The 24,555-nt window shown below is 40.5% G+C and overlaps 3 protein-coding genes across 6 annotated transcripts; all 3 read right to left on the bottom strand.

Annotated features, from left to right (window-relative positions):
* Positions 1-11,047, bottom strand: LOC134868014 (inositol polyphosphate 5-phosphatase K). Its single transcript, XM_063888869.1, has 13 exons — positions 10,619-11,047; positions 8,421-8,996; positions 6,632-6,739; positions 6,359-6,467; positions 5,868-5,984; positions 5,318-5,493; positions 4,874-4,985; positions 4,637-4,746; positions 4,322-4,532; positions 3,484-3,621; positions 3,314-3,379; positions 3,126-3,230; positions 1-2,161 (listed from the first exon to the last, which is right to left on the bottom strand). Exons 2-13 carry the CDS (start codon positions 8,987-8,989, stop codon positions 1,688-1,690), a joined length of 2,295 nt encoding a protein of 764 aa, XP_063744939.1. The 5' UTR covers positions 8,990-8,996; positions 10,619-11,047; the 3' UTR covers positions 1-1,687.
* A 1,730-nt stretch (positions 11,048-12,777) lies between these two features.
* Positions 12,778-16,273, bottom strand: smtna (smoothelin a). The gene is made up of 8 exons (XM_063889576.1): positions 15,857-16,273; positions 15,193-15,294; positions 14,949-15,024; positions 14,730-14,858; positions 14,597-14,630; positions 13,701-13,821; positions 13,434-13,585; positions 12,778-13,299 (listed from the first exon to the last, which is right to left on the bottom strand). The coding sequence occupies exons 2-8, from the start codon at positions 15,277-15,279 to the stop codon at positions 13,152-13,154; spliced, it is 747 nt and encodes a 248-aa protein (XP_063745646.1). The 5' UTR covers positions 15,280-15,294; positions 15,857-16,273; the 3' UTR covers positions 12,778-13,151.
* A 665-nt stretch (positions 16,274-16,938) lies between these two features.
* slc35e4 (solute carrier family 35 member E4) lies at positions 16,939-24,555 on the bottom strand. 4 transcript variants are annotated; one of them, XM_063889572.1, is made up of 3 exons: positions 24,394-24,555; positions 22,416-23,026; positions 16,939-19,750 (listed from the first exon to the last, which is right to left on the bottom strand). In XM_063889572.1, exons 2-3 carry the CDS (start codon positions 23,005-23,007, stop codon positions 19,242-19,244), a joined length of 1,101 nt encoding a protein of 366 aa, XP_063745642.1. In that variant the 5' UTR covers positions 23,008-23,026; positions 24,394-24,555; the 3' UTR covers positions 16,939-19,241. The 4 variants fall into 4 exon arrangements, with proteins under 4 accessions (XP_063745642.1, XP_063745643.1, XP_063745645.1 ...); XM_063889573.1 differs by lacking the exon at positions 24,394-24,555 and adding an exon at positions 23,766-23,900; XM_063889575.1 differs by lacking the exon at positions 24,394-24,555 and adding an exon at positions 23,116-23,662.

Genomic DNA, 24,555 nt, shown 5'->3' with positions numbered 1-24,555 from the left:
TCCATGTGAGTCTGGTTTTATTTGCACACTCACACAATTAAATGTAATTTCCATTAAACAAAACATACACATGAGTACGCCCACTCACTGACTCTGTACAGGGGCTGTATTCACAAGGCTGCGAGGAAAAAGAGCATCGATCTAAGATTACTGTTCAAGTCACAAGGACACGTTTACATTTCATACTAACTCTGAGGACGTAAAATGTTCCTTTTTTGTTTACTTTTTATTTTTCTGAATACAGACCAAGAACAACAGAGTTAAAAGTTTAAAACATCTGGTCAAAAAAATGCATGTTTCACACATTTCTGTTTCAACACACAGGTCTGCACAAAGTCTCTCACTCACTCACTCACTCACTCACTCACTCACTCACTCACTCACTCACTCACTCACTCACTCACTCACTCACTCACTCACTCTCACACTCTCACACACTATAACATACCATCTATGCTTCTGGTCAAGCATCCTTTTTTCATACAGGACTATTTACATGGATCCATATTAGAGCTGCAAAGATTCAATTAATTGCCAACTATTATGATAGTCAGTTAATTGGGTTTAGATGTTTTTTAAGGACAAAAGAAAACCGGTTTGTTTACTCTATGAGTTGTGGACAAAATAAGACATTTAAAGACGTCATTTTGGGCTTAGGATAACCCTCATCAACGGTTTTCACTGTTTTCGGACATTATTGAGGAAAAAAATAATCAACAAAGGAACCAACAATAAGAAAAAAAATGTCTAGTTGCAGCTCCAATTAGTATTGCTGTCAATAACAACCGGTCACATTCATCACAGGTTTACTCTGACTTTGGTTTCACATTCAATATGTTTGTTTATGTATGATATAGCTTATGAATCTATAAATAAAAGCACTTGTCTTCAGGAGTCTGGACACATCTTTGACTCCAGGATACACATAGTGTATGAGGTGATGGCAGATTCAGAGACAGAGTACAGCAGTGCTACAACGGGAATGTTTGCAAACTACATTAGGAGTCACCGAATGTGCTGCTTCTACGAGCACTGCGACTTTGTGGGATACGATCGGACCCTGAATGCATGAATTTTGCCGTTATTTTCTTTATACAGAACCTCTTTTTAATATAATACTTTCCCAACAACATGACCATTTGTATATGAATAACTAACAATGTGTTACTTTGGGTTCTTGAATCAAACATGTTTTAATCACATGCCTTTCTCAATTCTCAATGAATTGTAGTTAATAAGGGATGCACTAAAATCAAATGCAAAACGATATAAATACCCTTTTACAACTATGACCCCAATAATGCAAACACATGCATTTTTGCTCAAACGTTACTATTTAAAAGCTCCCTCTTTAAGCCTATTTTCATCCGTGCTAGTCTGAAGTGTATTGGATATTAAGATTTTAGTTTAAATGCATGTCAAAGTCAATGTGCTTGGGAAGTATCGATCATAATGGATAAATAAGGATTAGATTATACTGCATAAAGTGTTTGAGTATTTGTCAATGGAAATGTTGAACATTAACTTCAGTTCCACTACAATTTTTTTTTTCTTTACTGGCGGTTATTGTAAAGGCACGGGAGAGAAACATTGTCTTTAATTATTCAAAATAACATAGGGTGAATTATTGATACACAAATGGGCTTTCTTTGTGTGAAGTATTCCTTTAAAAATAGATGTTCATATCCTATGTGTCTGTTTTCCCTGTCTTTCCTATGTGTTTGACCCCTGTGGGGCTAACCTGAGCTGGTCTGTGTTCACCTAGGATGGCAGCAATCAAAGCCTCGGGTGCAGTCACCCCCCCGCCTGGAGACACTGGGCTGCGGGGGGTGAGCGGGCTGATGGTGGGGGACAACACAGTGTCCGGCGAAACAAGTCGCTCCTTCTTAGCAGCAGATGAGGGGGAGAGAGTCTGTCCTTCTTTGGAGCGAGGACAAAGGCTGAGTCCCTGTAGGGAAGGGAGGGGGTTGGAGGAGAGAGCAGGGAGGGCGGGGCTGCGACTGCGGCGATGGCGGTGGTGGTGGTGGTGGTGGTGTTTGCCATTTTTGGGGCTCGGGCTGCGGGAGCATGGAGCCAGCAGAACCAGAGTGCTGTCGTCTTCTGAGCTAACGTCTGAACTACTGGAGCGGTGCACGGTGGGGCTGTAAATGGGGATCTTGATCTGTGCAGGATAGAAGACATGGGTTGCAGAAATAGAATATATATTCCCAGAAGTATATCGGCAAACCTAATTCAAACTTTTATTTTATAAGTAAAAGTATAGAAAACAGATCTTTTCAAAGTATCAAAAGATAAAGTAATTGTTCAACAGTATGCCCTTTCAGTGTTATTGAATAATTAGTTTTACATTTTCAGCCACATTTTAATGTTGTCCTTTAGGCGGAGCTTATTTACTTTATGTACTACACATAGCACATGTTCTGTATGAACAACATTTATTTGCACGCTAACAAGTAGCTGTTAGATAAAACAGTAAGAGGTACATTATTCCACTCTGTACTATAGTGTAATATAAACATATATAAGCAGAAAGTGGAAATACTAAAGTACAGGAGGTATCATGAGTCATTTTCAATCCAAGCCTGTATTACATAACATAGTTTCACTTGTATTTGAACTGATTCTTGTTATTTTTGGTTCATTGATTCTAAGTTCTTCGATTGCTGTGTAACTTTCTTTTGATAAGTAAAAATGTAATAAAAGCGGTTTATGTATAAATATATTACTGTTATATTATATTATTGGAAACAATTATTTTATCTTAGTTCTAGCTGAATTATTTTCTGTCAATAGTAAAACTAAACTATGTTGGCAACATGACAATGCATCTAGGCACACTAGCTTTTCCAGTTTGTGTGGAAAGAACCATATTAATTATAAACTAGAACAAAGATTGTGAATCTACCTGTAAGGGTTCCACTTCACTAATGCTCTTTTCCTGCACCCTGGTCTAAAAGACGTGTGGAAAATGTTCCCAAAGTGTGGCTTTAACACAAGCGCAGTCACATGCCTGCAATGCCTGGTAGCCAACATACTTATGGCCATATACTGTGTATGGGCATATTCATTAATGAATACAACATAACAAGCAGTGAGATGGCTACCTTTTGTCCTCTGACTTTTACCTGAATTGGCGTTGACAGTCCAACAATGGTGTTCATGTTGTTACTGTAGTAGCCCAGGATGTATTCACCATCATCTCTCGGCAAATCCTCTTCTGAAAATGTCACCTTGGGAAGAAAGAGCAGAAATAAATTACATTTGAATCCAGCTGCAGCTCAAAGTAAATGGCATTTGAGTGTCTGACACAAACCTGTGTTGCATGCTCTCCCTTGGCCCATATGTATGCCTGGTAATCTTTGTGATGTCTGAATCCAACCTGTTGCAGAACAACAAATGGACATCATTTCAAATGCTTGAACTGGGCATTCAATCACATCGAAATTTTCACGAGCTTTTGACCAAAAACAATCGTAATGTTACCTTGTATATTGCTACCCAGTCCCACGAGCTTCGCTGATAATTCGATGCAACTGTGAATCGAACTGTAGCTTCTGAGACTTTACACCACACCTTGTTTACCTGCAGCTCCACCAGGGGCATATCCACCTTGAATGGGAACTAGCAGAAAGAGACATTAAAGGGACAGTTTGGATTGGATTGGAAGTGGGGTTGGATAAGGTACTCATCCTTAGTAAGTGAATGACTGTTGGCATGCAACAAGTTTGGAGAAATACACAGCAGTACTAGTAGCTTGGAAGAAAAGAAACGTTCTGCTATGGGTACAAGCCCTCCTTAACAAACCTATATCAGTTTAAGTATAATCTATATTTAGATTGTTGTTGATGTTTTAACCATTTCAAGGGTATAGGGTTAGTGTTATCATTTAATCATTTTATATTATCGATGATGATGTTAGTGTTTAATAGGGTTAGTTAAGATTCAAGTGACACAAAAAACATATTTGTCAAGGTAGCAGTAAACCAGGCACTCCTGTATTCTACGAGGTAAAATTACTGGTTTTGTCAATGGTGGCTTTGAAAAGAGCACTGATGGATTTTAAATTGACTTGAGATTTGGAAAAAAGGGTTGTCTGACAGCAAGACAAACCTCTGAATTAAAGAAAGTATAGCTTAAACTTGAACTGATACTGTTGTTTAGGGTGTTTTGCTGCTGCCCCTGTCCATAGAAATACATTGCTTTGCTCTGGTACCCATCATTCTGACTGAACTATCCCTCTAAAGAAAAAAATAAGCAAGCTATACAAAGAGTGCTTTAAATTTAGACAAGATAAGAAACATTTGAGGGAATATCGGCTCACATGCAGTGAAAACACGGCAGAAACAGGCTTGTGGTCGCTGATGGTGTAGCCCATGTGACTTCGGTACACATGTTGTGTCACTTTAGTCACTCCACCCAGCCACGAGGTCAGACCCCGCTGCAGTGCTGCATTGTGGGTAGGAACTGGGGAGCCGGTGCGACGAGTGCGCCAGAGGATGCGATCTGTCCAGGCCGGTTTCCTCTTCTTTGCACTGAAAAAATAAGAGTCAAAGAGGAGCTGAATGTCAGAGTGGACGGCTTCTGTTTTGCTGATGGAAAATAAAATTGATGGAGTGAGTTTGGCGACTGGACCAACCTGGTGTCGTACGTATGAGTGCCCACATCAAACTTATAAGTGGGAGGAAAATTTAAAGGTCCCTCAAGGAAGCCTTCAAGGACAGATTCTGTGTTTTTAGCCATGTTCAGCTGTAGAGAAGACAGACGAGGTGAGAATCAGTGCCCTCTGTTGGTTTCAGTTGGTGATTTAGAGACAAACAGCTGGTGTAAAACCTTCTAAAATTATTCATATTTGTAGGGGGAAATGTTGCCTCACCTGATCTCGCTCCAACAGAAGAGGAAGCTTACTGCTCTCGATGGCACATTTCACCACATGGATGTCATAGTCCTCAATACGAAAATTTAAATCCCCAAACCAAAAAACAACACTGGGGACAGAAAAAAACACAGAATACATTTTCATTTTAAAAATGAACGTTTTTATTGTAAAGTTCTATTGAATATCTAATTGTATTTTATGTTCGGTGCTACTCCAAGAAAGCTGTAACATTATTGGTCAAATTAAATGAATTACTTAAAACCAAAGACACATTAAAGGTCAAATAATGAGACTCAATCATGCAAAATGCCGACCCAAATATTTATTTATTATTGGTGAGCAAATTTGGTTTGAATAAATCTATTTTTTGAACGAATGTTTACATTTTTTTTATGGGTAATCAATCTTAAGCTTCATTTATTAAATTCAAATGTCACCCACTCGTGGTCCAGGACACCCGTGGCAGTGCCTCCTTCAAACTGCTGCTGCTGCAGGATGCTTTCAAAGTCCTCCATGCGCTGCTCCAGGTTCCTCATGTGAGCGGGCAGGTGACAGTTGAGAAAGCACACCGGGTGGCCGAACATCGTCATCCTCGCACTCACGCCCCCTTTATTCCCCTTAGAGTGAGAAAAAAAAGGGCAGACAGAGGACACGGTGTGAAATGGATCCCTTATGTATTACATATTTATTCTTACCTGGATTCTATCTGTGTTCAGGGACAAAGTCAGGATGTTTTTCTGCCCCTGAATCAAAGCACCAGACAGCCAGACAGCCTGCTGCTGCTGCACTGACCTCAAAGAGAAGGAGACTGCAGCATGCAAGGGTGATGCTGACATCAACACACACAGGAAGGTCACACATGCATACACGCATGCACGCAGAGGAGGGAGCACACACACACCACCTTATAACACCCTACCCCCCTTTGATAGAAACCCACCACCAACGTTGCAACGTAATAAATCTCAGAATTCACAATTGAAGCACGTACCCAATATCCCCCAAGTCCTGTGCGCGTACTCTCTGTCTGCACACCTCTGAGGAATGGAAGGTGGCAGAATTTGGAGAAAACCAGCAGCAGCACTCCCTGCATACGCTGGGACGCCACCTAAACGGATAAAAAAGGATATATCAATACGGTGAACTGGATTTTAAAATGGCATAAATAGGATATGAGTCAAAAATCTACAGTTTAACTCATATATCAATAATAATATTAATGTTAATAATGTGTGATATTTGTATTTCATAGGTGAAGTCATTTGAATTCAATCATTCAGTCTGTCTACTTTCTTATTTTGAATATTTACTGTTTCTTTATCAATTATATCTTTACAGTTTCTAATTATTTGATCTTGATTTTTTTTTACTGATGCCTCCTGTTGCACTGTCCACCTTGCTGCTAATATATACAAAAATGTCTTAACTGTGGAACTAATAAAGGATTATCTTGTCTTATCTTGTATGAGCAGATTTACTGACCAAAACATATCCAAAAGGACTGAGTGTGTCCATGCAACGCTCACTCCACTGGTCTGAAAAAAGAGCATCCTTCAGCCGCTTGTTTATCATGGAGTTCACTTCCTGGAGTCTGTGCGGTGCCAGAAAAGTAGAGAAAAGTCATAAACAAGCGGAATTCAACAGCAATAACAAAAATGAGATTGATGGGACGCATCAAGATGAACACAGATGACTGAGTGGGCACTCGCGGCTGTCTCTCTGGCAGCGCTGAGACTGTCGGAAAAACTTGCTTACCCGATGATAAACATGTCAACGCTCCCATCTGAAACATTTGGTCCGAACAGAGAAGTGATGTCATCTGGCGGGACAGCTGATCCCACGTTCCACGTGACAATGTACACCCTTTCAGAGGATAGAAGCATGGGAAATGCCGCATTAAATTTTAGTACTATATGTTGTATAATGTAGGGTGTAAGAGGACATAATCTGTGCTATAATCCTCAGAGAAAATAGCTTCCATCAGTGTTGCTGTATATAGAAAAAAGATACGCACAATTAAGCACCCCTTGTACCTTGAAGATGGCTAAGGTGTGTGTGTAGGCATGTGTGTTGTGTGTGTGTGTGTGTGTGTGTGTGTGTGTGTGTGTGTGTGTGTGTGTGTGTGTGTGTGTGTGTGTGTGTGTGTGTGTAGGCATGTGTGTGTGTGTGTGTGTGTGTGTGTGTGTGGGTGTGTGTGTGCACTATAAAAGATAAATAGATGGAGCTAACTGTCCTTCAGAATCACTAGTAACACTATTTTATCAAATAAACAAGCATCTCACTAGGGTTGGACTGACATTTGTATTAATTGACTTTAAAATGTCAAAAAATTGTGAGAATGTCAAACTCAGGTTCCCAAAATACCTAGTGATGTCTACTAATGTCTAAAGTTCAAATCCCACAAAGATTCAGTTAATTATTGTAGAAGAAAAGCAACACACTGTGACATTTAAGAAGCTAATATCTGGCATATTCACTTGAAGAATGACTCAAATGATTAATCAGTATTCAAATAGTTGCCTATTCATTTTCTTTTGATTCAATTCTTAAAATCTGCAGTCACGTTAAAACAGTTCAAGCAAAAGATATACTGTTCATATATACTACTTTTAAATGGAGTTAAAGGACAATGTTGGTGTTTTTGAAAGTTTTAACTACAAAAAATGTCAAAGGCATATAACAGTGAAGATTTTTTAATTGATTTCAGTAGTATAATATATTATAACACGAAAATCAATGTATAGTAAAAGGAAATGTGTTTCTTTTGTAGATCTAAAACTGCCTTTAATTATTTTTAGCATGGTTTTTCATGCATTTATATATTGTGAAATATTTTGTGGCCTTACTTTGAAAACTGACAAGTGAAAACGTGTATAATTATCATTATCATGTTTTATTTCCAAATACAGGCTGCTTTAAAAACTCACCCTTGGCATTCAAAGACACTTTGATATTTAGATCTGCAATTTGGCTGATTGGTCAAAATACTTAATTAACATTTTACTTTTAAAATGTTTACATCTAATTTCCCACACAACATAAATCATTGATATGGTATTCAGAAGAAAACTCTTAAATATTACAAATCTGATTATTGATGTGTACCTACTTAAAACCCTATTAACTGCTAACATGTAATTGAATATATACTTGTATGGTGTATTACTATATAATGATACAAGTTTTAGTGAGAGAGAATGAGTGGCTGAATCTGAATACTAAATATGCATTTATCCTTTATATCAACACAAATTGGACAAATGTAAACTGAGTTAACACAGGCAGTCGCTGTGTGTGAGTGAGCATCACAAGGAAAATATGCCTCTGGGAAGTCTGCCAATAAAATGTGGCTGTGTCACTCTGTCAGGTTCACAAACTCTTGGCAGCCTTGATGCATGTGACATGGTCTGGCACACATCAGTTTCCTTACAGCCGCTAACTGCAGCTGTATTCAGACATAATAGGAAACATTTACAATACAAATACAAACAATTACCGAATCCTTTCTTTTAACCACTGCATAAAGAAATATATAAATGTTTACCTGAAGTCATTGTTCTCTGGCTGCTCTTGGCTTGGTGTGGAGCCCCCAGGGGAGGGGGTTCTCTGTGGCTGAGGGCTGAGGGTGTTGGTGGTGCTCAGGTAAGGCTGGCCGGTGAAAGACTGAGGGCTGCGGGGGCTCTGAGGACTGTGGCGGCAGAGGGAGGCCTCTGTCTGGGAATGCGACGTGAGGTTGGCACTATGAGGTCCTGGGATACAAACTGGGATCAAATCTATTTCCTTTGAGAGGTCCTCTAAGATTCTGGGAGACTTATGAGCAGGTTTTGTTCCCAAAGCGGTCGGTCTCGGCCGGCTAATGCTCATCAGTGTCGTTGCAGTGGAGCCGGACTTTGGCTGCCCTGACTGCATTTCATCCGTCAGTCTCACAGGTGCAATGGCAGCTTGCATGGGGCTCAATGAAGACTGTTTCTTGAGCTCCTCTGATAGGCTGACCAGCATTGGTTCCTGGGTTGTGAGCTGTCGAGGTAAACCAGGGCCACCTCCGATGAACACACAGGGTCCAGGCTGCATGTTGGGCCCACAAGGGTCGGTGCTGATTGGTTGCCGCTGCATGATCAACCTGCAACAGGAAGTATAAGGAGAGTTATAGCCAGTGAGGGAAGAAGTACAAATATATTTTACTTAATTGATGATTGAAGTAGAGGTAGTAATGCTACAGTATACAAAAAATATGTTACATGTGAAAGTCCTGCATTAACATGTGTATCCACAAAGAATCAGAATTACGTTTCAAAGGTGCGGCTAATTTTATCGTAGATGGGAGGATGGTGAATTTCTTTGCAGCGATCAATAAGTTGTATCTTTTAAAAATAGACCATAATTAATTTATCTGAGTCTGCGAAATTACTAGTAACTAAGGTGATTAAATAAATAATACTGTGGAGAAGAAGTACAAAGTAATATGGGAATGCTCAAGTACAAGAACCTCAAAACACTACTTAAGGGGTAAATGTATTTAGTCACTTTAGACAATGTGTTGGAAGGAAAAGACACATTATTACAAGGTGGGACTTGCAAAGAGCAAACAAATTATGTTTGCATTCTGAAAGCCGCCTTCACTCAGCCTCTAAACATCAATCAGTGAATCGTTATCGGTAAACAGGTGTAACGGCAGAGGATTTGCTTGCATTGAGCGGAAGCGGCATACATGTATCACATCATATTGAGCAGCTGTGCTCTCACATCAAGCTTCTCAGACATCACTGATGACGTTATCATGAGTAAGCACTTGGGCTGAGGCAGTGATGGAAGAAGTGCTCAGATATAATAATAAAGTAAAAGTGTGAATAATTATCAGCATAGAAATGATCTGTGACTATGTGAATACTTCTATGTATTCTCAAGGTAAAGTATAAAAGTATAAGCATCATAAATTATGACATTGGATTAAAAATAAAGGTGCAATAATGTGTAAGCATTTTAATTACCACTGGTTTAAGTTTGACTATTTCTTACTACTTTATATATTGCTTTATTCAATCATAATTGATTATATTTTATATTTAGAATCTTTAAGTAACTGGTAGCCACAGCTGTCAGATAATTGTAGTGAATTAAACGCACTTAGTTATTTTCCACCACAGAGCTGAGGAAATAACTTTGTACCCCCGACCTGGATTATATCCTTGTCGCCTAGCAACATTAATTAGCCTCCTGGCCCCCTTTTACAGAGCCTAGACTTTTGGTGCTCATTATGGGATGGCATGAGAGCGTGAATCGCACCACGGCTCACCAACCACAGCTGCAGATACCGGAGTACATCTGACAATGTCAACACTCTCTGTAGGTCACAAGGAGGAGGAATACTCCCACCATTTTGTTTGTGTGCCCTCCTCCACTCAGAAATTATACACCTCTGTAAATAATTCATGACATGCAAATTAGTATAACAGAGAATCTCACGTGACTACTATAGTAACCTGGAAAACAGAGCTCTGACTAATGGTGGTCAGACGGGGTTGTACTGAATTCACTTTAAAAGTAGAAACTTTGAGAGATGAAGTGCCACCTCAGAGATCCAGTGTCCACATCATAGCCCACGAGCCTGCGAGTCAAGTAAATGACAGCTTCATAACACCAGGCTTGACTCATTGGAAACACCATATAGAACAATTTCTCATTCAGAATCAAGACACACACGCAGGTGCAATAAAAACATCCTCATGAAAACCCCAGTCTTACCTTTCATGCGTTTTCTTTTTTTACTTTCTTCCAAGGTGAACCGCGAAGGTGATCTCACAATTTCACAGAGGGCTTCAGCATCAGTCTCCTTTGTTTTCTCGCACGTCAATCAACGCGACCGTGCTGTCACATTAAAAGATTTTTGGGGATTTTTAGATGTTCAATCCGGAGACACACTGACCCAGCAACAGCCAACCTGCAGGAACGAGGCGCCCCGTCGGTACCGCGAGCAACGAGCGTTTCCGTGTCGGTGCAGAGGAGTCCGGCTGTCAGGACAGGAGTAGGCGGTCACGGTTGATGTTTCCGATCTCTTGCATGTTGATGTATAAACAACGACACGACGGCTGGTTATAACTCATCCTACTAATCACTATCTCTCTCCTGTCTACAGCTGGCCGAAGCAGATGTGCACTTCTCCGTCATCCACCTCCAGCACACCCGCGGTACTGCCACCCTCTCTCGCTCTGTGCACTCTGGGAAAAATATGAGTGCACCTGAGGGGGCGGGCAGAGCATCAAAGGCAAAACAAAAATCAGCTGCCAAAAAGGGCATCAGGCCAGAAATGATTGAGCATCTGTCCTTTCACTGACGCATTAATCTGGCACCAGTGCGTCACTGGAGGGGGGAATTGATCAGCATGCCAATATCTAAATTTCGGTCTGTTGGAGCTATCTTTGGTATGCAATCAATGAATTTAGTCGGCAATTAAAACTACTTTTTTATCTAGCTGTTTATACCTTGACATTATATTATATTTCTTGGTTCTATTTTATTAAGATTTTCTTAATATTGTGCTGATTAAAAACTAATATTTACCCTGAAATACCATGGCATTTTAACAAAATCTGTCAATCAAGGCGAATCCGTAAAAGCCTGGACCTTTTTGCACCCAGATTGTTCTTTTTGTCTTTTTTTCCCCGGCTACATCTTTACATTTTGAGCAATTGTCCCCAGTTTTGATACAGAACATCTTCCCTGGAAGTTCCTATGTAAAGTAAACATTATTTAGCACATGAACTGTGAAATGTGTCAATATGTCTATTGTGGCTGTTTGGAGACCGTGCCCATTTTAATTGGGCCTATTGTATTGTTTGACAATGCACTCCCTTGGGTAATCAGCGTTAAACCCAACAAGTCTTAAGTTGATTGGATCCTTGGTTTTCGTAAAATGCCAGGGACAGTACAGACCGAGTGCACATTTGGAGAAAGAGATTCCTTCCTTTATATTTATGTGATGCTTCTACAGCGCCACCTGTTTACAAAATGACACAGAATTGGTCATGGTCACTCAGACATCATATCTACACTTGTCTAAAGAAAAAGGTTGCAGTAGCACTAAACTTTCAGGAAATATGAAATGTGTTGTAATATAAAGGGCCAGCTAAGGAACATCGAAAGTATGAACCAGTGACTTTTCCCAGTTTGGTCAAAAGATGTTCTATATCAAAAATGGTGAGAATTGCTCAAAATGTAAAGACTTTGCAGGGGCAAAAAGAGACCAAAAGAAAAATCTAGGTGGAAATGGGTTCAGACGAGGCTTTTAAGGACAGATTAGCCTTGATGGACAGATTTTGTTTGTGAGTCTTACGGTCCAAAGGTTTCAGGCCAATTTTGTTGTCATAATGTTTCCATCTGGCCAAAAAATACCACATCTGGCACTGCACTCCCTTGGGGCCCCAGCAATACATCCACCAAGTGTGAAGTGGATCGGACGAATGTGATATAGACACACACACACACCACATAATACTTAGATTAGGGGAATTGTTGTATTAAAAGGAGTATTCAGGCCATCTTAGTATTGCACCTCCTTAAAGTCAGGGGCTTCACAAAAGGCAGAGGATAGAAGAAGGGGGGTGAGATAGTCTCTAGTGTTTGTCAAGCTCATAAAACACTGGATCCTACAAATTACATTTCCTGTCATTGACGCCTCTTTTAAAATCAAAGTCCTACATTTCGAACAGGTTTTCTATTATAAATTTAAAGTCTAAATTCCAATCTGAACATAAATCAAAGCTATCTATAACAAAGTGGAATAGTCTTGAATAAAACACGAGTAGTTGTGAATACTGAATAATGTATCAGGTAAATACACCACTTAGTATCTATGGTACCATTAACTTTAACTATCAGTTTTATAAAAAAAAGGACAAAATGAATAACAGAAGGATTTTTATTAAATGCTTTTTTAATACTCACACCCTCAGGCCCTCAACAGCATCATGATAAAATGTGTTCCCAGAGTCTCTATAGCGCTGACTGGGATTATTGCAGATGTGTAATCTCAGAGGAATGCATTTAACCCAAGCGCCAGCTGTCCACTGAGAGCACAAGTCCTTTCTAATACAACCACACAAAGGCTACACATAAGGCACTGTGAATAGTCATCACCCAGACACATTAAATACGTAATATCTACTCAGAAATGTAAAAACGTGCGTAGCATTATCTTTTTGATCTCAGCTTGTGCGTGTTGATTGTGTAAATTATAAAATCACAGCTGATTATCAAAGCTTTTCTGACTTCTCAGAGTCTACGATCGCGATTTGGTTTTCACCAGGCCTTTCTCCACCAGGCAGCGATAAAACTCCTGGATGTACGTGTACACACACTTCCAGTCAGGCTCTTTCATCCGGACTAAGTCATCAGGGTCCAGCAGGGGGGGGCAGCCAGCCAGCCTCCTGCAGAGAGACAGAGAGACAAAACCACTTGAGTCAGACTTTGATAAATGACTTTATTTTCAACTGCAAGGCACGACTGGATTTTGTATCAGACAAGATGCTCCTGCTTCTTCATATAAGGAAAGACGACTCACTCGGCAGTGCTAAAAGCCAGCTGAAAGTTTTCCTTGGGCTTGGTGGGGTTGAGGATGTAATACTCGAATGCATCGGGGAAGAAGCGGTGCACCAAGGCGCAGAAGGCTATACCATCCTTCCAACTTGAGGAGAAGTTTTGGATGTTCACCCCCTGATTTGTTTCAGTTTAGGAGAAGTAGTGGCAGAGAAGGAAACGTAAGGGGCAGAGCTATATATAGCTCCACTAGGCAATAATTTACAGACAAAAAGACGTAGGGCATGTTTACCTCATATGGCTCTGTTTTGGCCCTGCACCAGTCCAGAAGCATCTGTTTGACATTTTTAGCATTGGGTGCTGCAGCAGGAGAAGGACAGTTCTGGGCTGAGGATACAGCAGGACTGGTCTTGCTAAGGAAAAATAAAGACAAGAAGATACAAACTGCTGGTAACAGACACAGCTTGGCAAATGCTTTGCTTAATAAATCTCTGTTTCCTTTTTTGGTTAAAAAACGTAATATGCATGAAGACTGTTCTTTGCAACTGTTGGGCTCCTACTAGAAATGACATTAGGATTTACCTCACAGTTATCTTTCAACTCAACTTTATTTATATACACCTTTCATACAAGCATGTAGACTGTAGTTTCTCACAATGCACCATTAAACAGCACAGCAAATAAGTAAATAAGGAAAAACAACAACAAAAAATGTATTAAGCAAGACTAAAAATTGCAACATTAAATAACGTATGTGCTAGATATAAAAAAAATACACTATAATAAATAAGAGCAAGGGATAATAATAGTATAGTTAGGATTTTGTTATGTAAATGTATGAGTTTATATTCTGAGCAAAGTGCATCTGTTAATGAAATAATCAGAAAAATAAAAAGTATTAAATAAAAGGACTTAAAAACAAAGGCTTCAAATAACGACTAAATAAATAAATTAACATCTTTTGGATCTGGCTACTTAAAAGGTACAGTGTGGTGGATTTTGTGGCATTTAGCAGTAAATTTGCAGAAAGCAACCAACTGAATTCCCCCTTTGCTCACCGCTCCCTTTCAAAGACAAAAAGAAGTGTATTGTGTGGACAAATCTTGGATTGAATAAGCGCTTTACCTGTTCACAGTCATTACAGGTAAGGACACCAAACATGTAAAACTGAGCATACATTTGACTCACCTGCCTACTGATGGAGAGGCCTGGCCTGACGTCTCTAACAAGATGAAGAGAATCAAAACATCAAAAATCTTTCGTCATGCAAACAAAACATAGAAGTATCAGAGACTCTCTGACATTGTCTTTAGAAGCTCACTTTTTGTTGGAGGCTGCTGGTTCATGGATGCTCTGCCGATGCTTACAGCTCCACCGGTCGTCCCTCCTTTACTCAGTCCCTGCTGCCTCAAGTCTTGCTGCCTCGACCCTCGATCCTGTTCTCGCTTATCTGAGGAGGGAGGAATGGTGGAACATTTAGTAATGAAGCAAAACATCAGCGGTTTATTGCAGATTCTATCATGGTAACTTCAGATTTTACCTCTCTTTTTCTTGAGCAGGTCCCTTAATGCAGCACGTAAAATCTTTCTCTCTTCAAAATCTTTTGCATTATCCAGCTTAAAAGACAATTTGAGAAAGTGTCAAGAGTGATTCATAAAATATCCGCAAATACAAAAGGCAGATTTTTTTTGTGAAACATGCAAGGTTATCTGTGGGATTATTTCCCCTTTATATAAGCACTGTGGCAAGAGACATATTTAATTAATAGTCACACATCGGCTCACCATCTTGTTGAGAACTTCTTCATCTTCAATAGCAGACAGTTCTACGCTGGTCTCTACTGCTGATCCAACATGAGTTTTTGACTCCATTTCCGAGAAGCAAATCTATACATTGGGGAAAAAATACAACACCAAGATACATCATTTCTTCAGGATATTTGACAAGCAAGGACACATGCAGAAACACATTTAAGCTTTTGAGAAAAATAAAAGGAAAGGAAAACACATTAATGCAAAAAACCTGGTCTGAATAAGAATGGACAAGGTTTGAATTTGTTACAGACGAGATACTTCGTATAGTTGCGTGCAAATGTCAGGAGCAGGGCATAAAATCACACTGCAGTAATTCAAATATAAACAGTTGTGTGAGTCACAAACTGAGCAGCCCTGCAGGGAAATGTTTGTCTTACTGGAGAACCTCTCATTGCATCTCAGGACCTGAGTGCAGCAGAGAAGGGCCAAAAACACGTACAAATATAGTAATGTGGTGGAACGAGACCCTTAGTAGAAGAATCTGATAGCAGCGTACAACTATGCACTCAGACACAGAGGGAAAAGGAGTGGCAGGAAGCCTAGAGCACAAGATGGGAAGATTGAAGCAATACAAATGTGAGAAATAGACCCTGATGATGGGGAGTGGGGGGTGATGAGGTGCAGTGTCACTCACCTGTTTTCAGGGGGCAAACTTTTGTGGCTTCTTAAAAGTTTTCAGCCTCTCCTGGGTCCACTTCAGAGTTTACTGGTCAGCTGTGAGATCTCAGGCTTGACATCACACCTCACACCGCAGCGCTTCATAAGGATGCATGTTTGGAGAGCGAGTGGAGGCGACTTACAGGAACCACCCAAGATGGGAAGGAGAACGATGAAGGAGGAGGGGAGATGTTTCTGTCACCCTCAGCAGTCTCTCCTCCTCTTGTCCCGGCAGCCTTGATGATGTAATGTGAAATGTTAGGGGGGAACACTTTTTTTTTTTAAATCACAATTTTCACCGCTTCATCTGGAGGCTGCAGCTTGAAACTCTTGTGACTGGAAAACAACGGGTTAAAAAGGTTGAAAAAAAAGTGAGGAGCACTGCCTTATTCAGGCAAAAGACTGAGCAGTGACCACCCTGTTTACAGAAACAGAGGAATCTGAGGACAGAGGGCCTACACACACACACACACACACACACACACACACACACACACACACACACACACACACACACATACACAATCTGAAAGAAACACTGATAGCAAGTGACACTTTTTAACTACATCAGTCAGTGTTCAGTATTTAAGTTCATGTAGATTTAGAGAACTATCTAATAAATCAGAATGAGATCAATTGCGCCACCTAGTGGTGAACATGCATAGCTGCTTCAAAATAACATTAGAAGGTCTAACAAAAATGTATTCAACAAAAAAAAAGTGTGAGAACTGTTGGTCAGGTTCAACTGGGAATTAGATTTTTTCACATGGTATCAACATTGAATCTGCAATTAAAATAACCTTAAATTGCAGCCGTAAAGGCAGCTTTATTTCTACTGATTTCACCAACTCAATGTGGTAAATGTACACTATTGCTTTGCTTCACTTGTAAGTGGAAAAATGATTAAAAACTAAATTAGCATTAAACAGCATAATGCAAATCATGTATTTAGAAGTTACATATTGCATTGACATTTTTTTAAACTCTGAGGGAAAAATGTATTTAAACTTAGGCAGAAGAAAATAGTGTCTGATGCAGCCAAACACTGAGTCAGGGAGGTTGTTGGTTTGGTAATTGTTATTGTACTTTTTTATTTTTATTCAAGCATCTGAAGTGTTTATGAAACGCCCATTTCTTCACCCCTTAACAGAAGCACCAGCTGTATGGATCAAAAAAATGGACAAAATGACAACTAAAATAACTTCTGTCTTATCTACATTATGTCCAAATAAGGCATGAGGCAAACGCTTCATTCTGAAACCAGTTTAGCTTAAACCAGCCATATATATATGACTATAAAATAACTATGTACACCAAACTAGCTTTGCAAAGTTTAAACCAGTATTTACACAGGAACTGTAGGCTTTGAAGGCGGCGTCTTCGTGACCTCTTTAAGTGCAACAGTTTCTTTGCCCCACACTCACAATCTGCTCAACATGGTGTACATGAGAAGAGGCAGCCCAACTCCCACAGGTTAGTGATTGTTAAAAGAGGTTAAACTAAAAGATGGAGTCACTGGAGACAACATGAGTGTGTTTTTAAATATGTTAACATCTGTGGGCTACTGAACACAGAAAAATCATTCACATGCTGCAGTTTTATTGTGGTGGGTGTAAAGCTGCTTGATCTCAGTCTAATAGTTAATAACAAAAGAACACAGGGCATAACAATTCTTATTTAACATCTGAGGTATTCAATAATGTAAAACCAGTGAAATGATCTGCTGTACACGATCTATGAACCTATAGTGGCTGAAAATCAAAACCCATTCATGTGTATTCTCCCAACTGGGGTGTATGTATGATGTGATGTAATTGTATGAATGGCCCCCCCCTGAAATATTAAATATGCAATAGTGAAATATTTAAGCAAACAATGCTGCCTGCAGTTATTTTTATGGCAAAATATAGATCAAATGTGGTGGGTGTCGTAAATAAAAAACCTTGACGTATGGCTTTGTTGTTTTCGTGGTCTTGTGGGACATCAAACTGTCGGTGAGCAAGGATGGTGTTTGATTAATAACGAAACAAATATTTTGGGAGTGGGACCAGAAATCTTTCGGAGACATTTGGCACACCGTACATGTCGGAGGGATCTCACAGTAACAGACATCACTCTCATGTTCAAACGTATGCATGTGCAAGACACTTCAGGACCAACATCTACAGCATTACAAAGCCAGCTCTGGCCATCCAAAAATAAATATTTTCTTCCACAAAAATATTAAGAGCGGGATAAGATGTGATTTGTCAACAAAATAAAATAATGTCATCAAAATGCTTTTCAAAAACTGAAAGAAAAAAAACATAACACTATCCAGCAGAGGTCAGTTTTCCAGGAAGTGTTCCCAACTTTAAGAAGATGTCCCTCACAGAGAGCGGAAAAACACACCTTACTTCAGGCATTAGTTTGGACTTAAGAAGCAACCTTAAAGGACATCTTAATTGTCTTTTTCCTTATCTCTTCCACAGGGACAAGACGGCTAAAGTTGAGTGACACTCCTTAGAGAACTGGTGAACCTAATTATTGAGGAAAGCTGCAGTGAGGAGCGCACTGATGGAAATAATTGGATTTATTCTACTGAGACTGCCTGAGAACTAAATCTAGGCCTGGGCAGCCATACTGAGGTTGATATAACAAAACATGCAGGCATCTTTAAGTTAGAAATGTGCTTCGGTAGAGGAAAAGAGTTGTCTCATTGCACAGATATGTTGGCTTTGTCCATCATTGTAACTTCTGCCTCTGAATAAAATGTTTAGTGTCCTTATCTAAGAAGCTGCCCGCTTCACAAAACAAAAAAAAGCTGCCAAAATCCCAGTCCCTCGCCATGACAGGGCCGGGTGAATGTCAGGTAACAGTACCATTTCAAATATATTTTTAGTACAAATTGTGCCCGTTCAGATTTGACGGAGTGATCTCTCACACCAGGCTCTCCGCAGGATCCACGACCACCGCCCCAAACATCACTCAGAGCCCTCTGTTATCGAGACCATTTTCACAGTAGAGTACTGACAGTGTGAATACCTCATGAGGTTTCAAACAGCTCGGTGTGCTCATGCATGCATATTCGCTATAGGCTATGTATGAGTGATCTACAGATGAAGGAGAGAATTCAGCATCACCATGACAAGTAAAGGCTAGCTCTTCCTCTCTGCAGACTCCTCTTCGGTGTGACCAGAGAAGAGATTGACTGGCACAGTGAGGATATAGGCAAAATAAAATAAAATCTGTCACATCATCAGTGATCATGGCCTTATGAGGTCACACGCCCTCTGCTGCTCTTGACCACTTAAAGACACTCACAACTACAGCAAGAGGCTTTTCATCCTTCAACCTTTTATCCTCTCCTTCATCCTCTCTGTTCAGTCTATCTTGTCTTCCTGTTTCCCGTCTGCTCTCGGCTGAGGATGTGTCGGTTCAGATTCACTAGTTTTGTCCAGGTCTGCATGTTCAGACTTTTCAGCTTTGGCTTTGCGTGCGTCCAGGAAGCTGACGATCAACTCTGAGTTCTGATAGATGAGCATGCCGGATAATGTGAGCACGGCGCCGGCGCAGCTCAGGGCGGAGAGCTCGCTGCCGAAAAGCAGCTGAGACAGCAGCAGGTTTCCTACCACGCTCAGGTTGCCCAGGATATGCAGGGTGACGGCGGAGGTGAGCGTGATGACGCAGCAGCTGGCCAGGTTGTACATGACTGAGCCCAGGCAGCTGAGCAAGATGAAGACCCACAGGTGGCGGTCGTAGTGAAGCGGAGACTCCAGCACAGCCCAGTTTTCCAACGCCAGAGCGGCCACGGCCAAGATGCAGAAGCTGGGAATGGACATCAGGTAGAGCAGGAACACAGAGTTGATCTTCTCCTCCTGGAGTAAGATGCCTGAGCAAACGGAGACATGTTTTCAGAGATTACAAACATGATGATGTTGATTGACATTGACAGTGTCATGTGTAGACTTTGTTGACTCCAAAACAACTCAGGGTCTGTTTTATTTTACCTCACCTGCTATTGTGAGGATTACTTCACATTTCTACTGGCCACTGTGGCTTTTGAATTAGACATAACCAGTGGTAACATACAGTACAATAGGGAATACATGTATTTAATGAGTGTTTTTATCTTAGGTATTGGCTTTTAAAATGTATATATAAAGAAATCTGCTGTGGTGGCAGGTGACATAATATTTACCTGACAGAGTAAACTGTACCCTGTACTTGTCAGATGAGAGGTGCTTATTTCATTCCTCTACAAAGAGATGTAAATTAATAAGGTAAACTGTAACAACAAGCGTGAGAGAGGATAAAAACAGCTTGCCAAAAAGGTCATTCTCACAGCCTTTGGTAAACACAGAAATGTCTGTGGTGGTTGCAAACATGAATGTGTTTATTGACATAAACAGTGTCATGTGTAGATCAAAACTTTGAAGGGTGTCATGCACTCAGGGTCCGAAATTACGTTTTTTCCTCACTTGCCACTGTGGAGGTAACTGAACATTTTTACTGGCCATATCTTTTTTTGCCTGCCACTTTTAAAATCTAAGTAGAAGGTTTTTGTTTTTCATAAACATTATGACTTTAGTTTTTCAGATTTCTTTTTTAAAAAAAAGGACATTTGTTGATATAAGGATAACAGATCAGCCACTGTGGAAGGTGACCTGTGCTGATTATATTCCCTGCATGCACTACAAAGTGTTCTCAAGAGAAATATAAGATGTAACACATGTTACAGAATCGAAGAGCTAGTCAAAATGTCTTTTTCACAACCTTAGGTACAGCAGCTACACACGTGATCCAAAAGACACTGAAAATATCAACTGGTTTCCTACTTCAAAGCCTGTCAAATACCTAAAACACCTATGATTTAGCAGACAAGTTAGGTGGCATAAAAGCAGGTTCCTTTGTGTTTGTAGTAAAACATTTAAGGACAGACTCTTTTCTGTTTACTCCAGCCAAAGCTATAAAGTTGTCTGATAACAGGAAATTATGCAAACCTCCTTTTTGGAAACGTACATGTATCGTGGGACAAGTAGGAAGCTAAACACATCTATAAAACCTCTTTGTGTTTCAATAAGAACTCCCTTCCCTGTTAACACTTCAACGTGTTCCCAGTCACTGCCAAACTGGTGAAAACCCTTTAAACAAAAACATGTGCACTACCAAAGTGCGTCAGAGAAATGATAACTTATAAAAGGGAAACAACAACAACAACATGTGGAAGAGATGGAAATAGATTTTTGAAACTTGAGACATCCTCCAGATAGTTTGGCAATTCAAATGAAAAGTAAGGTGCAGCAGCTTCAACCTGCTGAACCTTGTTTACAAATCCTGCCTCATAATCCAAAAGCAGGACTCCCTTTTTCAACTTTATTAACTTTAGTTTGTTGGCAAAAATGACATTCCTGACACAGAGCCATTTTGTGCAACGGGATTTTTCTTTTTACTGAAGCACATTTTTACACGTCTGCAGCCTTGTACTGTGTGTCACTGAGCAGCTATACAGGATTATCTGAACGGATGACCCGATAGTCACAAGCCTGCCTCTGTAATCGTGACGTGAAGTGCCTCCCCCAGCTCCACAAGGTACAAAGTATGCGACCTTACATTCTTCTTGGAAAATCTGAATAACTGCTTTGGCGTTACATAACCATTTAATACGGTGGCTCTACAGATATACCTCGCTATATTTTTAGAAACTCATTACTTGCTATTTTTTCCTCTGGTAACTACGATGTTATGGCGACTAATTACGTGAGAAACCCTTATCCTCTGCAAAATAACTTTAAGGCAAATCCTGCTCCAAATGCTTTCCTGGGAGCACAGAACATTAAATGAATGAGTAGATTGGATAATTGGCACTATAAGATTAATTCAAGAAAGGAATCCTTTTCTTTCCAAGAATCTCCTCAACTACTCACACACATGCAAGGTTAAAATGTGTGTTTGGTACTGAAAGTCGTGTTTGTTTTACCAAGGTTATCCAGTAAAGTAAAAAGTCAACAAAAAAAAAAGATTATTCAATTTAAAAACAAGTCAAGAAATGTTGAAATGTTACCAGATCCAATCCTCTACTGTGATTCTGTGCTAACTTCATCAAATGCAGTAGATTACAAAAGATTGTGAATAGAAACATAGGGGACAAATAAAGAAAGCTCTAACTAAGCTTCCTTGAATAAATCTGCTGATGATGACTCTTCCATTTCTTTCATAAACCAGCAATGCGAGTCAGACAACGGCTCAGCATGTACAGTCTGTCTATTGATGTTTTTATAACGTTCCCTTAGTAACCAGAAAACTACTGTGACTTTCCACTTTAATGTAAGGGCGTGATACTGGACTGAAAAGTGAATCACAAAAGTTCCAGGATCATGTTTGAAGGGAAGGGGGCACTAAAATAACCTCTGATGTCTGTGGCATGAGATGCATTTTCCAGATTAAAGAGAGTATTAGAATAAGAAAAAGACTACTTTTTAAAGCAACAAATTAAAACACAGAAAACTAAATGTGACAGTCTGAGGCAGGAGAATCAAGAGGCACAGTACACTTACTCTGCTGAATGGACTTGACGCCCCTCAACATGGTCGCTGCAAACACAAAGAAGCAGCCGGTCTGATCGTACTGGACCTCTCCCATGATGCTGAAGGAGGCTCCCAGGCAGATGGGCATCATGGCTGTGTACTTGAGAAAATGGTGTTGCTTGCCCAGGATCAGTGTGGAGATGGCCAAAGTAAAGATTGGGGTGGTGGTGTAGATCATTTGTGCAAATGACAGCTGTACATAGTTCAAACCCATATTCCCAAAAGCGATACTGGCACAGAAAGTCAGACTCAACAGGAACACCTTACATTTTGCGCTGTGGGTCAGCACCTGCACTGCAGCCCCTTTTTTGCGGATCACTTGCAGTTTGATCAGTCCATAGTCCACCACTATGGCTGTCAGCATGTGCAGCGCTGACAGCAGCAGAGGGTACCTGAAGTTGTACACGGCAAATATCCATTTGTTGAGGCTAGAGATGGTGGTTCCCGTCACAAGCCAAACAATAACAGCTGACAGCAGATGGAGCATCTCTGCGGGGGGCCTCCTCCTCGATCTCTCTTGCAGAGTCGCCTCGCATTTTGAGAAGCCATCGGCGCTGATCATGTTCGTATCATTGTCCTCTCTGGAAGGAAAACACATGTTGAGTCCGCACCTCTCATATCCAATTCAAATCCATGATCAAACCTGCAGGCTGAAAACCGCTTAAATAACCTGCGACACGGCTGTTTGTCCGTCCTATGGGGTGTTTGACTGTCGTTGTTATTCACAGAACCTGTATTTTTTAGCACCGCCTATAGACACGTGTTTCTATTTTGCATGTCGGGCTGGTTGTGTAACTTACCCCGCGCAGGCAAAATGACATGTACAGGACCAGCAAGACAGACAGGGGGGAGGACTGAGGAGGGCGGGCTGGAAAACAGTACGTTCCGTCTCCCCATAAGAGGACCGAGGTATTGGTTACTATCCTGACATTCAGCAATAGACTAACGCCGACGATTTCACTGTGTTGCACCAAAAAAAACAGCACTGTAGTAAACATCATAGTGAAACTAACGAAATGAATGTAATACCAGACAATACCGCAGCTGACAGAGGTTATGGTTTAGGCTTTAAATAGCCTCTTACTTCATTGCCCGAGGAGATCGTGTGATTCATTTACCCATCACTGACTGTAGCAGAGGGAAACCCTGACAACTCACTGTTTTTGTTCCTAAACACAGACTAGCTTGGAGTTTATTTTGTCACCGCATAACATGTAGCTAGCTAGCGGTTTCCTGTTTGGCGACTGGGTAACCGATAACAGAGAGCACAACATTTTATTTTGAGACACAAAATAAACAAGGTTGGTTAAGTCAGCTGACCTGTTACCGACTGTCAATTGACACCGTGGATGTATAAAGAATACAGGACACAGAGTCGGACACGGGCTCTGATCATCCTCTGAGAGTTGCTCAGTGGCGCATGAAGCCCAATAGTAGAGCGACTGTAGATTCAGAAAGTACCCGGATAATCCGGGGACTTTTGTTTACAGAGCATGCGGACTTAAATGTTTCCTTAAGCCCCGCCTCCGATCTCCCACTCTCAGCTCAGTCAAATGATTAGAGAAAATAAAACTGGATTCAGCTTTAAGCGCATTTTAAACCGTCCTGTTTTAAATAAGCACTTTACAAGTGTTCTTGCTATGTAATGTATTTAGCTAAAAAAAAAATAAAAAAAGTCGTTTTGGGCTAAAATGACGTCACGTTAGTTGTAGTACCACCATTTGGCCACTGCGGCCATTCCAAAAATCGGCTTCAACGGCGGGCGCACTGAAGGCAGATGTATTGACTGTCGCTAAAGCTAAGAGCTAACGGTACGTTGCTACCTTAAAACAACACCAACCTTCATTCTGGCTACCTGACGCGGTGTTTGCTTACATTTGTAAAGTCTACATTAGCAAAACTACAAGTGCGGTCACTGACATGTTCTTAGGATATATTAGGTTTTTACCTTGTTCTTCGACGAGTTCCTCCACAACACTGGCAGCTGCAGCATCCCTCATAAATCTCCGGCTGTGGGTCACGGTGCCGTCAGACTGGTCGAGGCAGCGGACGCGCTTCAGTGTCATTGGATGTTCGTTTTAAAGGCCGATGCTACTGACTTTATTCTTTG

The sequence above is a fragment of the Eleginops maclovinus genome, chromosome 8 (genome assembly GCF_036324505.1).
Source record: "Eleginops maclovinus isolate JMC-PN-2008 ecotype Puerto Natales chromosome 8, JC_Emac_rtc_rv5, whole genome shotgun sequence".
Classification (NCBI taxonomy): domain Eukaryota; kingdom Metazoa; phylum Chordata; class Actinopteri; order Perciformes; family Eleginopidae; genus Eleginops; species Eleginops maclovinus.
This window is presented reverse-complemented; position numbering and strand designations above follow the sequence as displayed.